General features: G+C 50.4%; 1 protein-coding gene across 1 annotated transcript in view; it reads left to right on the top strand.

The window, feature by feature from the left end:
• The window catches only part of LOC306982581 (T-box transcription factor TBX19-like), a 20,219-nt gene extending 6,051 nt beyond the window's left edge, over positions 1–14,168 (top strand). The window contains exons 4-9 of the mRNA XM_079583046.1: positions 2,863–2,997; positions 9,305–9,366; positions 9,472–9,524; positions 12,561–12,707; positions 13,559–13,610; positions 13,966–14,168. Coding sequence (XP_079439172.1) covers positions 2,863–2,997; positions 9,305–9,366; positions 9,472–9,524; positions 12,561–12,707; positions 13,559–13,610; positions 13,966–14,116 — 600 coding nt within the window. The 3' untranslated portion in view covers positions 14,117–14,168. The remainder of the gene's footprint in view (positions 1–2,862; positions 2,998–9,304; positions 9,367–9,471; positions 9,525–12,560; positions 12,708–13,558; positions 13,611–13,965) is intronic.
• Positions 14,169–18,039: the final 3,871 nt, after the last annotated feature.

The raw sequence follows: 18,039 nt of genomic DNA, 5'->3' as shown, positions 1-18,039 counted from the left end.
CAGAGCGGGTGGGGGGGTCCTATTGTACATGTTGTATCCTCAGAGCGGGTGGGGGGGGGGTGTGGGGGGGGGGTCCTATTGTACATGTTGTATCCGTAGAGCGGGGGGTGGGGGGGGGGTCCTATTGTACATGTTGTAGCCACAGAGCGAGCGCAGCCTGAGGGGGGGTCCTATTGTACATGTTGTATCTGCAGAGCGGGGGGGGGGGGTGTGTGGGGGGGGGGGGGGGTTGGCGCAGCGTCCTGAGAGCTGTAATTATCCTCTCCACCTCCGCTCTCGGCTCTAAACGCTGCTCTCCAAACGCACAACTCTCGGAATCGAAAATACTCCTGAGGGAAAAACACGTCAGACGAGAAGCTTTTATTTAGAAAAGGATAAAGTAAAACGGACAAAGTAAAACAAAGTAAAAGGACAAAGTAAAAAGGACAAAGTAAAAAAGGACAAAGTAAAAAGGACGAAGTAAAAAGGACAAAGTAAAAAAGGACAAAGTAAAAGGACAAAATAAAAAGGACAAAGTAAAAGGACAAAATAAAAAGGACAAAGTAAAAAGGACAAAGTAAAAGGACAAAGTAAAAGGACAAAGTAAAAAGGACAAAGTAAAAAAGGACAAAGTAAAAGGACAAAGTAAAAGGACAAAGTAAAACAGACAAAGTAAAAAAGGACAAAGTAAAACAGACAAAGTAAAAGGACAAAGTAAAACAGACAAAGTAAAAGGACAAAGTAAAAGGACAAAGTAAATGGACAAAGTAAAAGGACAAAGTAAAAGGACAAAGTAAAAAGGACAAAGTAAAACAGACAAAGTAAAAAAGGACAAAGTAAATGGACAAAGTAAAAGGACAAAGTAAAACAGACAAAGTAAAAAAGGACAAAGTAAAAGGACAAAGTAAAACAGACAAAGTAAAAGGACAAAGTAAAACAGACAAAGTAAAAGGACAAAGTAAAAGGACAAAGTAAAACAGACAAAGTAAAAAGGACAAAGTAAAACAGACAAAGTAAAAGGACAAAGTAAAAGGACAAAGTAAAAGGACAAAGTAAAAGGACAAAGTAAAAAAGGACAAAGTAAAACAAAGTAAAACAGACAAAGTAAAAGGACAAAGTAAATGGACAAAGTAAAAGGACAAAGTAAAAGGACAAAGTAAAAAAGGACAAAGTAAAACAAAGTAAAAGGACAAAGTAAATGGACAAAGTAAAAGGATAAAGTAAAAAGGACAAAGTAAAAAGGACAAAGTAAAAGGACAAAGTAAAAGGACAAAGTAAAAGGACAAAGGCTCTTCTTACATTTTACTGTAAAATATCAACATTTGCTCAGATCTTAAAGGTTCTTTAAAAAAACACAAAAAAAGCAACAACAAAAACACAACAAAAGTGACCAGAGAGAGAGAAAAAGTGCAGAAAAAGCAACAAAAACACAATAAATAAAGGATCAAAACGTGACGGAAACGCGACAGAAAAAGAGACGAAAGCGCAAAAAAAAGTGACCATCAGTTTTGTAGGCCTTAGCTTTCAAATGACGTGCTACACAAGCTCTCAGGTCTTTTAGATTTGGGTAAAGCTGTGCTCGGCTCAGGTGGGGGTTAAGAGGTTAAATACAGTATTTGTGCTGGATTTTTCCTTTTTGTTTACCCTTTTATTTGGCCTTTTTTGTCACTTTTTCCTGCCATTTTTTCCCCTATTTTTTCTTCAACTTTTTAATTTTTGTCTTTTATTTTTTTCCACATTATTTCCCAGTGTTTTACATTTTGATTTTAGTTTTATGTTTATATTTTCTCCTTAAAAAGCCTAAACCTGCGCTGCATAAACAGGTTATTTCTGAAGTTTGTTATTTCCCGTAAACACCGTCCTCGTGCACACTCTCACGTGCGCACACCTGGCTGCCTGTTTGTGTTTACCCATTATCCGTGCACGTGAGAGCGCACGCTTTAATGAAATAATTGCGCGGCGTTTCGTACATTATGGTAATTATGTTTTTTAGCCGGAAAAATTAATTTGGCGACGGCGGCGTTGAGAGCCTCGTGCACGGGGCCAGGACACACACACACACACACACAGGGCTCGTGCACGGGCGCTCACACACACACACACACACACACACACACACACACACGCACACACACACACACACACACACAGGGCTCGTGCACGGGCGCTCACACACACACACACACACACACACACACACACACACACACACACACACACACACACACACACACACACACACACAGGGCTCGTGCACGGGCGCTCACACACACACACACACACACACACACACACACACACACGCGCGGCTCCTTCACATAAAGAGATGTTTGTTCAGCCTTAATTTGAGCTCGTTCAGAACAACATCAAACACTCCAGCCTCGGCCAATCACGCCGCGGAGACCGGGCGGCGACCAATCAGGAGAGAGAGCACAACTTTCAGCCAATCACAGCACAGAACAGATCCAACTTCGGATGTTTCGGACTTTTATTCCATCCTCGACTCGTTTGTTTAAATATTTCAATATGTCCGTTCAGGGTTTAATGCCTCAAACTCTTAACCGGCTTTACCCAAATCTAAAAGCTCCTGGACTGGAGAGCGATAGTGTGACACCTCATTTGAAAGCTAAGACCTACAAAAGTGATAGTTCTGTTTTATGGTTCTAGACAAATATTTTAGTAGTGGTGTTGGAAACCAAGTGTCGTGAAGAACTGGTATCGAAAAAAGGTAGCGGTGCCCAGCCCTATATAAAGGGTTAGTGCTGAACTCTCCAGCCCGGTCCAGTCGCCTGTTTATAAATGTTTGTGTTGCAGATGGTGCTGAACTCTCGAGCCCGGTCCAGTCGCCTGTATACTGTGTCTATATAAATGTTTGTGTTGCAGATGGTGCTGAACTCTCTGCATCGATACGAGCCTCAGATCCACATCGTCAGTGTGGGTTCGAGACACAGACTCGTCTCTAACGTGTCCTTCAAAGAGACGCAGTTCATCGCTGTCACCGCCTACCAGAACGAGGAGGTACTACAGCCCCCACAATGCACCACTACAGCCCCCACAATGCACCACTACAGCCCCCACAATGCCCCACTACAGCCCCCACAATGCACCACTACAGCCCCCACAATGCCCCACTACAGCCCCCACAATGCACCACTACAGCCCCCACAATGCCCCACTACAGCCCCCACAATGCACCACTGCAGCCCCCACAATGCCCCACTACAGCCCTCACAATGCCCCACTACAGCTCCCACAATGCACCACTACAGCCCCCACAATGCACCACTACAGCCCCCACAATGCCCCACTACAGCCCCCACAATGCCCCACTACAGCCCCCACAATGCCCCACTACAGCCCCCACAATGCACCACTACAGCCCCCACAATGCCCCACTACAGCCCTCACAATGCCCCACTACAGCTCCCACAATGCCCCACTACTGCCCCCACAATGCCCCACTACAGCCCCCACAATGCACCACTACAGCCCCCACAATGCCCCACTGCAGCCCCCACAATGCCTCACTGCAGCCCCCACAATGCACCACTACAGCCCCCACAATGCCCCACTACAACCCCCACAATGCACCACTACAGCCCCCACAATGCCTCACTACAGCCCCCACAATGCACCACTACAACCCCCACAATGCACCACTACAGCCCCCACAATGCACCACTACAACCCCCACAATGCACCACTACAACCCCCACAATGCACCACTACAGCCCCCACAATGCACCACTACAGCCCCCACAATGCCCCACTGCAGCCCCCACAATGCCTCACTACAGCTCCCACAATGCCCCACTACAACCCCCACAATGCCCCACTGCAGCCCCCACAATGCACCACTACAGCCCCCACAATGCCCCACTACAGCCCCCACAATGCCTCACTACAGCCCCCACAATGCCTCACTACAGCCCCCACAATGCCCCACTACAGCCCCCACAATGCACCACTACAGCCCCCACAATGCACCACTACAGCCCCCACAATGCACTACTACAGCCCCCACAATGCACTACTACAGCCCCCACAATGCACTACTACAGCCCCCACAATGCCCCACTACAGCCCCCACAATGCACCACTGCAGCCCCCACAATGCACCACTACAGCCCCCACAATGCACCACTACAGCCCCCACAATGCACCACTACAGCCCCCACAATGCACTACTACAGCCCCCACAATGCCCCACTACAGCCCCCACAATGCACCACTGCAGCCCCCACAATGCACCACTACAGCCCCCACAATGCCCCACTACAGCCCCCACAATGCACCACTACAGCCCCCACAATGCACCACTACAGCCCCCACAATGCACTACTACAGCCCCCACAATGCCCCACTACAGCCCCCACAATGCACCACTACAGCCCCCACAATGCACTACTACAGCCCCCACAATGCACTACTACAGCCCCCACAATGCACCACTACAGCCCCCACAATGCCCCACTACAGCCCCCACAATGCACCACTACAGCCCCCACAATGCCCCACTACAGCCCCCACAATGCACTACTACAGCCCCCACAATGCCCCACTACAGCCCCCACAATGCCCCACTACAGCCCCCACAATGCCCCACTACAGCCCCCACAATGCACCACTGCAGCCCCCACAATGCACCACTGCAGCACCCACAATGCACCACTACAGCCCCCACAATGCACCACTACAGCCCCCACAATGCACCACTGCAGCCCCCACAATGCACCACTGCAGCCCCCACAATGCACCACTGCAGCCCCCACAATGCACCACTACAGCCCCCACAATGCCCCACTGCAGCCCCCACAATGCCCCACTACAGCTCCCACAATGCCCCACTACAGCCCCCACAATGCACCACTACAGCCCCCACAATGCCCCACTACAGCCCCCACAATGCCCCACTACAGCCCCCACAATGCCTCACTACAGCCCCCACAATGCCTCACTACAGCCCCCACAATGCCCCACTACAGCCCCCACAATGCCCCACTACTGCCCCCACAATGCCCCACTACAGCCCCCACAATGCACCACTACAGCCCCCACAATGCCCCACTACAGCCCCCACAATGCACCACTACAGCCCTCACAATGCACCACTACAGCCCCCACAATGCCCCACTACAGCCCCCACAATGCACCACTGCAGCCCCCACAATGCACCACTGCAGCCCCCACAATGCCCCACTACAGCCCCCACAATGCACCACTACAGCCCCCACAATGCACCACTACAGCCCCCACAATGCACTACTACAGCCCCCACAATGCACTACTACAGCCCCCACAATGCCCCACTACAGCCCCCACAATGCACCACTACAGCCCCCACAATGCACCACTACAGCCCCCACAATGCACTACTACAGCCCCCACAATGCACTACTACAGCCCCCACAATGCCCCACTACAGCCCCCACAATGCACCACTACAGCCCCCACAATGCACTACTACAGCCCCCACAATGCACTACTACAGCCCCCACAATGCACCACTACAGCCCCCACAATGCCCCACTACAGCCCCCACAATGCACCACTACAGCCCCCACAATGCCCCACTACAGCCCCCACAATGCACCACTACAGCCCCCACAATGCACTACTACAGCCCCCACAATGCCCCACTACAGCCCCCACAATGCACCACTACAGCCCCCACAATGCACCACTACAGCCCCCACAATGCACTACTACAGCCCCCACAATGCACTACTACAGCCCCCACAATGCCCCACTACAGCCCCCACAATGCACCACTACAGCCCCCACAATGCCCCACTACAGCCCCCACAATGCCCCACTACAGCCCCCACAATGCCCCACTACAGCCCCCACAATGCACCACTACAGCCCCCACAATGCCCCACTACAGCCCCCACAATGCACCACTACAGCCCTCACAATGCACCACTACAGCCCCCACAATGCACCACTACAGCCCCCACAATGCCCCACTACAGCCCTCACAATGCCCCACTACAGCCCCCACAATGCACCACTACAGCCCCCACAATGCCCCACTACAGCCCCCACAATGCCCCACTACAGCCCCCACAATGCCCCACTACAGCCCTCACAATGCACCACTACAGCCCCCACAATGCACCACTACAGCCCCCACAATGCCCCACTACAGCCCTCACAATGCACTACTACAGCCCTCACAATGCACCACTACAGCCCCCACAATGCACCACTACAGCCCCCACAATGCCCCACTACAGCCTCCACAATGCACCACTACAGCCCCCACAATGCACCACTACAGCCCCCACAATGCACCACTACAGCCCCCACAATGCACCACTACAGCCCCCACAATGCACCACTACAGCCCCCACAATGCACCACTACAGCCCCCGCAATGCACCACTACAGCCCCCGCAATGCACCACTACAGCCCCCACAATGCCCCACTACAGCCCCCACAATGCCCCACTACAGCCCCCACAATGCCTCACTACAGCCCCCACAATGCCCCACTGCAGCCCCCACAATGCCCCACTACAGCCCCCACAATGCCCCACTACAGCCCCCACAATGCACCACTACAGCCCCCACAATGAACCACTGCAGCCCCCACAATGCACCACTACAGCCCCCACAATGCCCCACTGCAGCCCCCACAATGCCCCACTACAGCCCCCACAATGCCCCACTACAGCCCCCACAATGAACCACTGCAGCCCCCACAATGCCCCACTACAGCCCCCACAATGCCCCACTGCAGCCCCCACAATGCACCACTACAGCCCCCACAATGCACCACTACAGCCCTCACAATGCACCACTACAGCCCCCACAATGCACCACTGCAGCCCCCACAATGCACCACTGCAGCCCCCACAATGCACCACTACAGCCCTCACAATGCACCACTACAGCCCCCACAATGCCCCACTACAGCCCCCACAATGCCCCACTACAGCCCCCACAATGCCTCACTACAGCCCCCACAATGCCTCACTACAGCCCCCACAATGCCCCACTACAGCCCTCACAATGCACCACTACAGCCCCCACAATGCACCACTACAGCCCTCACAATGCACCACTACAGCCCCCACAATGCACCACTACAGCCCCCACAATGCCCCACTACAGCCCCCACAATGCACCACTGCAGCCCCCACAATGCCCCACTACAGCCCCCACAATGCACCACTACAGCCCCCACAATGCACCACTACAGCCCCCACAATGCACCACTACAGCCCCCACAATGCACCACTACAGCCCCCACAATGCACCACTACAGCCCCCACAATGCCCCACTACAGCCCCCACAATGCCCCACTAAAGCCCCCACAATGCCCCACTAAAGCCCCCACAATGCACCACTACAGCCCCCACAATGCCCCACTACAGCCCCCACAATGCACCACTACAGCCCCCACAATGCCCCACTACAGCCCCCACAATGCCCCACTACAGCCCCCAAAATGCCCCACTAAAGCCCCCACAATGCCCCACTACAGCCCCCACAATGCACCACTACAGCCCCCACAATGCCCCACTACAGCCCCCACAATGCACCACTACAGCCCCCACAATGCACCACTACAACCCCCACAATGCCTCACTACAGCCCCCACAATGCCCCACTAAAGCCCCCACAATGCCCCACTAAAGCCCCCACAATGCCCCACTAAAGCCCCCACAATGCCCCACTAAAGCCCCCACAATGCCCCACTAAAGCCCCCACAATGCCCCACTAAAGCCCCCACAATGCCCCACTAAAGCCCCCACAATGCCCCACTACAGCCCCCACAATGCCCCACTACAGCCCCCACAATGCCCCACTAAAGCCCCCACAATGCCCCACTACAGCCCCCACAATGCACCACTACAGCCCCCACAATGCCCCACTACAGCCCCCACAATGCACCACTACAGCCCCCACAATGCACCACTACAACCCCCACAATGCACCACTACAGCCCCCACAATGCACCACTACAGCCCCCACAATGCACCACTACAACCCCCACAATGCCCCACTACAGCCCTCACAATGCACCACTACAGCCCCCACAATGCACCACTACAGCCCTCACAATGCACCACTACAGCCCTCACAATGCCCCACTACAGCCCCCACAATGCACCACTACAGCCCCCACAATGCCCCACTACAGCCCCCACAATGCACCACTACAGCCCCCACAATGCCCCACTACAGCCCCCACAATGCCCCACTACAGCCCCCACAATGCACCACTACAGCCCTCACAATGCACCACTACAGCCCCCACAATGCACTACTACAGCCCCCACAATGCCCCACTACAGCCCCCACAATGCACCACTACAGCCCCCACAATACACCACTGCAGCCCCCACAATGCACCACTGCAGCCCCCACAATGCCCCACTACAGCCCCCACAATGCCCCACTACAGCCCCCACAATGCACCACTACAGCCCCTACAATGCACCACTACAGCCCCCACAATGCACCACTACAGCCCCCACAATGCCTCACTACAGCCCCCACAATGCACCACTACAGCCCCCACAATGCACCACTACAGCCCCCACAATGCCCCACTACAGCCCCCACAATGCCGCACTGCAGCCCTCACAATGCCGCACTGCAGCCCTCACAATGCACCACTACAGCCCCCACAATGCCCCACTACAGCCCCCACAATGCCCCACTACAGCCCCCACAATGCCTCACTACAGCCCCCACAATGCCCCACTACAGCCCCCACAATGCACCACTGCAGCCCCCACAATGCACCACTGCAGCCCCCACAATGCACCACTGCAGCCCCCACAATGCCCCACTACAGCCCCCACAATGCCCCACTGCAGCTCCCACAATGCACCACTACAGCCCCCACAATGCACCACTACAGCCCCCACAATGCACCACTACAGCCCCCACAATGCCTCACTACAGCCCCCACAATGCCCCACTACAGCCCCCACAATGCCCCACTGCAGCTCCCACAATGCACCACTACAGCCCCCACAATGCACCACTACAGCCCCCACAATGCCCCACTACAGCCCCCGCAATGCACCACTACAGCCCCCACAATGCACCACTACAGCCCCCACAATGCACCACTACAGCCCCCACAATGCCCCTCTACAGCCCCCACAATGCACCACTACAGCCCCCACAATGCCTCACTACAGCCCCCACAATGCACCACTACAGCCCCCACAATGCCTCACTACAGCCCCCACAATGCACCACTGCAGCCCCCACAATGCACCACTACAGCCCCCACAATGCCTCACTACAGCCCCCACAATGCACCTGTGTCTCTGATAACTGTGTGAATGTTTTCCTCAGATCACGGCTCTGAAAATCAAACACAATCCTTTCGCCAAAGCTTTTCTCGACGCCAAAGACCGGTGAGAACACGCGTGTCCTCTGACCTCTGACCTCTGACCCTGTAAACATGCGTGTGTTTGTGTGTTTGTGTGTTTGTGTGTTTGTGTGTTTGTGTGTTTGTGCAGGACGCCCAGCGCGAAGAGTCTGTGTGAGTCTGAGCCCAGAGCCGTCCCGTCATGTGAGTTTTATTCATCGTTATTACAATAAAACCTCTGGGGTTTGGTATCCATGTGTAGCAGGCTCTCTGGGGTTTGGTATCCATGTGTAGCAGGCTCTCTGGGGTTAGGTATCCATGTGTAGCAGGCTCTCTGGGGTTTGGTATCCATGTGTAGCAGGCTCTGTCTCTGGGGTTTGGTATCCATGTGTAGCAGGCTCTCTGGGGTTTGGTATCCATGTGTAGCAGGCTCTCTGGGGTTTGGTATCCATGTGTAGCAGGCTCTGTCTCTGGGGTTTGGTATCCATGTGTAGCAGGCTCTCTGGGGTTTGGTATCCATGTGTAGCAGGCTCTGTGGGGTTTGGTATCCATGTGTAGCAGGCTCTGTGGGGTTTGGTATCCATGTGTAGCAGGCTCTGTCTCTGGGGTTTGGTATCCATGTGTAGCAGGCTCTCTGGGGTTTGGTATCCATGTGTAGCAGGCTCTGTGGGGTTTGGTATCCATGTGTAGCAGGCTCTGTCTCTGGGGTTTGGTATCCATGTGTAGCAGGCTCTCTGGGGTTTGGTATCCATGTGTAGCAGGCTCTCTGGGGTTTGGTATCCATGTGTAGCAGGCTCTGTCTCTGGGGTTTGGAATCCATGTGTAGCAGGCTCTGTCTCTGGGGTTTGGTATCCATGTGTAGCAGGCTCTGGGGTTTGGTATCCATGTGTAGCAGGCTCTGTCTCTGGGGTTTGGTATCCATGTGTAGCAGGCTCTCTGGGGTTTGGTGTCCATGTGTAGCAGGCTCTGTGGTGTTTGGTATCCATGTGTAGCAGGCTCTGTGGTGTTTGGTATCCATGTGTAGCAGGCTCTCTGGGGTTTGGTATCCATGTGTAGCAGGCTCTGTGGTGTTTGGTATCCATGTGTAGCAGGCTCTCTGGGGTTTGGTATCCATGTGTAGCAGGCTCTCTGGGGTTTGGTATCCATGTGTAGCAGGCTCTGTCTCTGGGGTTTGGTATCCATGTGTAGCAGGCTCTGTCTCTGGGGTTTGGTATCCATGTGTAGCAGGCTCTGTCTCTGGGGTTTGGTATCCATGTGTAGCAGGCTCTGTCTCTGGGGTTTGGTATCCATGTGTAGCAGGCTCTGTCTCTGGGGTTTGGTATCCATGTGTAGCAGGCTCTGTGGGGTTTGGTATCCATGTGTAGCAGGCTCTGTCTCTGGGGTTTGGTATCCATGTGTAGCAGGCTCTCTGGGGTTTGGTATCCATGTGTAGCAGGCTCTCTGGGGTTTGGTATCCATGTGTAGCAGGCTCTGTGGGGTTTGGTATCCATGTGTAGCAGGCTCTGTCTCTGGGGTTTGGTATCCATGTGTAGCAGGCTCTGTCTCTGGGGTTTGGTATCCATGTGTAGCAGGCTCTGTGGTGTTTGGTATCCATGTGTAGCAGGCTCTGTGGGGTTTGGTATCCATGTGTAGCAGGCTCTCTGGGGTTTGGTATCCATGTGTAGCAGGCTCTGTGGGGTTTGGTATCCATGTGTAGCAGGCTCTGTCTCTGGGGTTTGGTATCCATGTGTAGCAGGCTCTCTGGGGTTTGGTATCCATGTGTAGCAGGCTCTCTGGGGTTTGGTATCCATGTGTAGCAGGCTCTCTGGGGTTTGGTATCCATGTGTAGCAGGCTCTGTCTCTGGGGTTTGGTATCCATGTGTAGCAGGCTCTGTGGGGTTTGGTATCCATGTGTAGCAGGCTCTCTGGGGTTTGGTATCCATGTGTAGCAGGCTCTGTCTCTGGGGTTTGGTATCCATGTGTAGCAGGCTCTGTCTCTGGGGTTTGGTATCCATGTGTAGCAGGCTCTCTGGGGTTTGGTATCCATGTGTAGCAGGCTCTCTCGGGTTTGGTATCCATGTGTAGCAGGCTCTGTGGGGTTTGGTATCCATGTGTAGCAGGCTCTGTCTCTGGGGTTAGGTATCCATGTGTAGCAGGCTCTCTGGGGTTTGGTATCCATGTGTAGCAGGCTCTGTCTCTGGGGTTTGGTATCCATGTGTAGCAGGCTCTCTCGGGTTTGGTATCCATGTGTAGCAGGCTCTGTGGGGTTTGGTATCCATGTGTAGCAGGCTCTGTCTCTGGGGTTAGGTATCCATGTGTAGCAGGCTCTCTCGGGTTTGGTATCCATGTGTAGCAGGCTCTGTGGGGTTTGGTATCCATGTGTAGCAGGCTCTGTCTCTGGGGTTTGGTATCCATGTGTAGCAGGCTCTCTGGGGTTTGGTATCCATGTGTAGCAGGCTCTGTCTCCGGGGTTTGGTATCCATGTGTAGCAGGCTCTCTGGGGTTTGGTATCCATGTGTAGCAGGCTCTGTCTCTGGGGTTTGGTGTCCATGTGTAGCAGGCTCTCTGGGGTTTGGTATCCATGTGTAGCAGGCTCTGTCTCCGGGGTTTGGTATCCATGTGTAGCAGGCTCTCTGGGGTTTGGTATCCATGTGTAGCAGGCTCTGTCTCTGGGGTTTGGTGTCCATGTGTAGCAGGCTCTCTGGGGTTTGGTATCCATGTGTAGCAGGCTCTCTCGGGTTTGGTATCCATGTGTAGCAGGCTCTGTCTCTGGGGTTAGGTATCCATGTGTAGCAGGCTCTCTCGGGTTTGGTATCCATGTGTAGCAGGCTCTGTGGGGTTTGGTATCCATGTGTAGCAGGCTCTGTCTCTGGGGTTTGGTATCCATGTGTAGCAGGCTCTCTGGGGTTTGGTATCCATGTGTAGCAGGCTCTGTCTCTGGGGTTTGGTGTCCATGTGTAGCAGGCTCTGTCTCTGGGGTTTGGTATCCATGTGTAGCAGGCTCTGTCTGTGGGGTTTGGTATCCATGTGTAGCAGGCTCTGTCTGTGGGGTTTGGTATCCATGTGTAGCAGGCTCTGTCCCTGGGGTTTGGTATCCATGTGTAGCAGGCTCTCTGGGTTTGGTATCCATGTGTAGCAGGCTCTGTCTCTGGGGTTTGGTATCCATGTGTAGTAGGCTCTCTGGGGTTTGGTATCCATGTGTAGCAGGCTCGGTCTCTGGGGTTTGGTATCCATGTGTAGCAGGCTCTGTCTCTGCTCCAGGTCCGGGCTGGTCTCTCTGTCCGGCCTCGGGAGGCGGGGCTTATCCCTATCATCACCACGGATACAAGCATCACAGTTACCACGGATACCCGGGGAGGCACGCCCCCTACCCCGCCCCCCTCCTGCAGCCCCGCCCACAGCTCCCAGGTGAGGTTTTACTTCCTTTAGGGGGCTTTAAAGCAGCACTAAGTAACTTGTGCCCCTAGAGGCCGTGAGCGCAGCTGCAGCCGTCGCTCATGTAAATCCTACAAACACAAACAGTTACGTCCAGTTACACAATGGAGATCATTTGTTTCACTCAGACTTGGCTGTAAATACTGTTTAAGTGGTGCTAGCCGCAGTTAGCTTAGCCCGTTAGCCTGTTAGCTTGTTAGCTAGAAAAGATGAAGTTCCTCAGAGACGAGACTGAGTCAATGTTTATGTTCTGACATGAAACATGCTAACATACTAACATGCTAACATACTAACATGCTAACATGCCAACATGCCAACATGCTAACATACTAACATGCTAACATGCTAACATGCCAACATGCCAACATGCTAACATACCAACATGCTAACATACTAACAAACCAACATGCTAACATACTAACATGCTAACATGCTAACATGCTAACATGCTAACATGCTAACATACCAACATGCTAACATACTAACAAACCAACATGCTAACATACTAACATGCTAACATGCTAACATACTAACATGCTAACATGCTAACATACTAACATACTAATAAAGGCATTAAATAACTTCACATTTGACTTTCTGCCATTTGTAGAAAATCTTTGATTCTTTTGTGATTCAGTCTGATGGAGGAGTTTATATATGATTATACTTATATATGATTATACTTATATATGATTATACTTATATATAACTATACTTATATATGATTATACTTATATATGATTATACTTATATATGATTATACTTATATATGTTTCAGTGTGTGAGGTGGAGTTTATATATAATTATACTTGTATATGTTTCAGTGTGTGAGGTCGAGGGCTGGAGCTCGTCGTCTCAGGCGCCTCACGGCTCCAGGTTTGTCACTTTATCGTTTATTTTATTTTATTTTATTTTATTAAAGGGAAAGTTCCACAGTTTAGGTTTTTCCGACTTCACTTTGGAGAGAATTTTATTTAATTAATTAATTTTCTGTTATTTATTTTTTTGTAACTTAAAGAGACTCGATGCAAGTTGGTCATTTTATACTCACTACTGCCCCCTCAGGCCTTACGCGTCACTGCAGGTTCTGTATTAAACCGGTCTGAGCTGGAACATGTTAAACTCCGTACAGTCCCTTTAAAAGTCTGTACTTCAATATATTGTCAGTATTTCAGAATATTTTTAAACATATTTAGTTTTTTTGGGATTTTAAAGTTTGTTTTCTCGACAGTCCGCTCTGCGTCTGGAGCTGCGGCGACCTAAGCCCCGCCCCCTCGCCGTGCTCCTCGCTGCACGGACCAATCGGCAGCGACGGCCTCCTGCAGCCGGCCAATCCCAGCCGAGGGGGCGGGCCCACGTGGGGACACACCCACTCCTTCTGATGACGGACGCTCACCTCGTCCAATCAGAGCCGAGCGGCAAAACATCACGAAACGAAACGGAGTCAGAGCCACGAAAACCAAACTTTAACCTTTAACCTGATCCCGCTTTACCCAAATCTATAAAACAGCCACGAAAACGAGGAGGAAAACACCACAAAAAGAGATAAAAAGGGTCAGAGGTTAAAGTTAAAGTCTGATGTACAGAAGCAGCTTTGGTTTGATCCGTTTCGTGTTTTCCGTCTTTCTGTCGCCTCGTTGTAAAATCGGGACTTTTTTGTGTCGTTTAAACCTTTGATCAAACATCTGGATTCATCTGCGGCTCATGATGGAGAAACTGACCATCGTTCAGACAAAACATCACAAATGAAAACGTGTAAATGTTTAATCTGAGTTGACTTTCAAAGTGTTTGTGTCAAAAGTAAAACGTGTCAAACTTTGTGTCAGTTGTGGAAATGTTGATGTTTTGTAAACGTTTGTTTGGTGGAAATAAAGAGTTGAAATGAGTGGATGTGTTTGAAAGAGACGGAGCGCCCTCTGGCGGACACCGCGCGGAACTGCAGGTGAAACAAACGTTCAAATACTTCACTTCTAACTTATCCGAGCGCATTGTCTCCAGTTCAGCTTTACCCAAATCCACGAGGCCTAAAGTCTGAGACCTACAAAACAAACCTGAAGGATCTTCTGCCTCGAGTCTCCGGCGCTTCTTTGGTTTCATCACATTTTCAGTTTTCTGTTTTGTTTTCCAGTTTTGTACATTTAATGATTTAAAAGCAGCTTCAAACATGAAACAGAATAAACTCACATTCAGCAGGTTTAACTTTAAACATGTTCATATTTGAAAATCAGACCCATTTACTGTAAAACCTGAGGCTTCAGAAATACAAAGTAAATCACGGCGCCGGCGCGCCCTCTGGCGGACACGTCCCGGAACTACAGGTGAAATGTTAAACTGAGAAACGCTTTAGAAACTTTAACTGTGGCTCAAAAATATGTAAAGTTTAAACATTGAGACTCTTTAATAAACTGGATTAAAAAGTCTTTGTTTCTGCCCAAAGAGAGTTTTCAAATATTTTATAAAGTTTATCACTTTTATTACAAATATATTTCGTTTCAATAAGATTTTTTTTTTTTAAATGTAAAAAATGACACGTTTAAGTGATTTAAGATTAATCTGATTAAAAATTATTTGGTAGAAAAATGACCGGTTTTGTAACACGGAGCGCTGCCTCCAGCGGAGACAGGAGGAACTACACCCACTGCTGTAAACGGAAACTTGTTCGTTTTTATTATTTCAAACTCTTTTTGGGCCGTTTTTATTTATTTAATAACTTTAAATAAATAACGATCTAAGTCACGGCCGAGAGAGAAAGTGTTGAACTGTTTTTACTGAGTGAAACCATGGAAATAAAGTCAGGCTAACGGATTAGCATGATTTAGCCAAACCCGGTTAATGAGGCCGATCTGGTCATAACAGGCCCTTCAGAGACACGGCGCTCCCTCTGGCGCAATAAATGTGAATAATAATAATCCTGTCCGGCCCGTGAACCTCAGGGACATTCTATTTTCCACTTCAAATCCGAGATGAAAAAACGTGAAACCACTCGTTTCTCCATTTCCGGACACGGACCCTGTAGACAGAGCTCAGTGTGAGCTGCTCACACGAGCATTAAACTCTAATAAACTCACATCCCTGAGGCGCCACATCATCACATTTATGTTCATACTTTAAACATGTTCATATATCTGTAAATCAATTTACTCCGAAACCTTTCACTTAAAAAATCCACAGTAAACCTTTACACCGGCGCTCCCTCTGGCGGACACATCGCGGAACTACAGGCTGTATTTTAAACGGAAACCTCTTCGTTTTGTATTATTTAAAACTCTTTTTGGGCCGTTTTTATTTATTTAATAACTTTAAATAAAAAACGAACTAAGTCACGGCCGACAGAGAGAGTTGAACTGTTTTTACTGAGTGAAACCATGGAAATAAAGTCAGGCTAACGGATTAGCATGATTTAGCCAAACCCGGTTAATGAGGCCGATCTGGTCATAACAGGCCCTTCAGAGACGCGGCGCTCCCTCTGGCGGACACTTAGTGGAACTGCAGCTTCTTTCAGCAGGTTTTGTTTAAATGTTTTTAAAGAACTTTCCTTCATAAATGACACAGTATATTTATCATTTACTTTTGAAATGACACTAAAATCCCCGCGCGTTTTTAATCTTTGTTTCCTGAACAGATCTGTGTAGCTCCGCCCCCCCGCCCCGCCCCCTCCCGGTGCGTCAGCGGCTCTCGATCATCCAGGACACGAACCTCTCGATTCACCTGCAGGTCCTTCTCTCCACCACGCGATGGCGCCCTCAGGCAGCTCTCTGTGGTCCCTCCTCCCCCCACCCCCCCTCCCCCCCTCTCTCTGACTCCCCCCCTCCTCCCCCTCCTCCTCTTCCTCAGTCGTTGCTCCTCAGCCTCGCAAACACAAACTCCGTGTGAGGGAAGCGAGAGTGAAGACACGCGGCTGAAGGTCAGTTTCATCAGTTTAATCAGTTTAACCAGTGTAATGAGTTTAATTAGTTTGATGAGTTTAATGAGTTTATTGAGTGTATTATTGCTGCTGCTGCTGGTTTGACAGTGTTCCTCTGTGCTGTGAGTAAATCTGCTGCTGGTTAAAAAGAGTTTATTGAGTTTATTGAGTTTATTGAGTTTACTGTTGCTGCTGCTGTTGCTGGTTTGTTTCTCTGCTGTGAGTAAATCTGCTGCTGTTTAACAAGAGTTTATTCAGTTTAATCAGTTTAATGAGTTTATTATTGCTGTTGTTGCTGGTTTGAAGTGTTTGTTTCTCTGCTGTGAGTAAATCTGCTGCTGTTTAAACAGAACTGTCCGCTCTGTGGTGTTGGTTCAGCCCTGTTGTTTGAGCTGCTGCTGGTTTCACACTGTTTCTCTGTGATGTGAGTAAATCTGCCGCTGGTTAAAAAGAGTTTATTCAGTTTATTATTACTGTTGCTGCCGCTGGTCGTGTTTGCAAAGTGACTGTGGGACAAATCTGTTTCTCTGTGAGGTTCAGAAATGCGGGAAAGTGAAGAAGAATCAGAATCCGAGTCGTTTCCACCTGGTCCTGGTTCAGCTCAGTCCGTTTGTGGAAGAATCACTTTGATACTGATCGTTTTGCTGTGACTTTAATGAGGACGTGTCGGCTCAAGGAAGTGACATGTCGGCACGGCAACCGACCTCCATCTATGTCACTTCCTGTCCATCTATGTCACTTCCTGTCCATCTATGTCACTTCCTGTCCATCTATGTCACTTCCTGTGCGTGTTCAATCAGGAAGTGAAACTGAAGCGGGGATCCAGAGCCGAAAGGGTTCTAAAGGGGGGGTTAGGGGTTCTAAAGGGGGGGTTAGGGGTTCTAAAGGGGGGGTTAGGTTTTCCGCTTAGAAAATCCACATGTTTAATTGTGTGTAATTATACTTTGTAGTGGAACACTTCACGTAACCATATTTAAATAGGGAAAACGTGGAAGAGCTTGGTAGCTTCTATCTTGACCTGTTTTGGAGCTATAGAGGAGAGAGGGAGAGGCTAAATGCTAACGCCGTCTGCGCTGTGTTTACGTGACTGAAGATCAGACAGGTCCTAAAGAACTCGTCACAGCTCAGGTAAGAACATATCTCAGCTCAGGTAAGAACTCGTCACAGCTCAGGTAAGAACATATCTCAGCTCAGGTAAGAACATGTCTCAGCTCAGGTAAGAACATGTCTCAGCTCAGGTAAGAACATATCTCAGCTCAGGTAAGAACATATCTCAGCTCAGGTAAGAACATATCTCAGCTCAGGTAAGAACATATCTCAGTATGGAAAAACACCGGCCTGTTCCTTTAACATGTACTGGATAAAGAGAAAAGTGAGTAAAGCCAATGTTCCGCCGATATT

Source organism: Gobius niger (assembly GCF_951799975.1).
Source record: "Gobius niger genome assembly, contig: SCAFFOLD_83, whole genome shotgun sequence".
Classification (NCBI taxonomy): Eukaryota; Metazoa; Chordata; class Actinopteri; order Gobiiformes; family Gobiidae; genus Gobius; species Gobius niger.
Note: the sequence above shows the minus strand (reverse complement) of the source record. Positions and strands in the feature narration are given on the sequence as shown.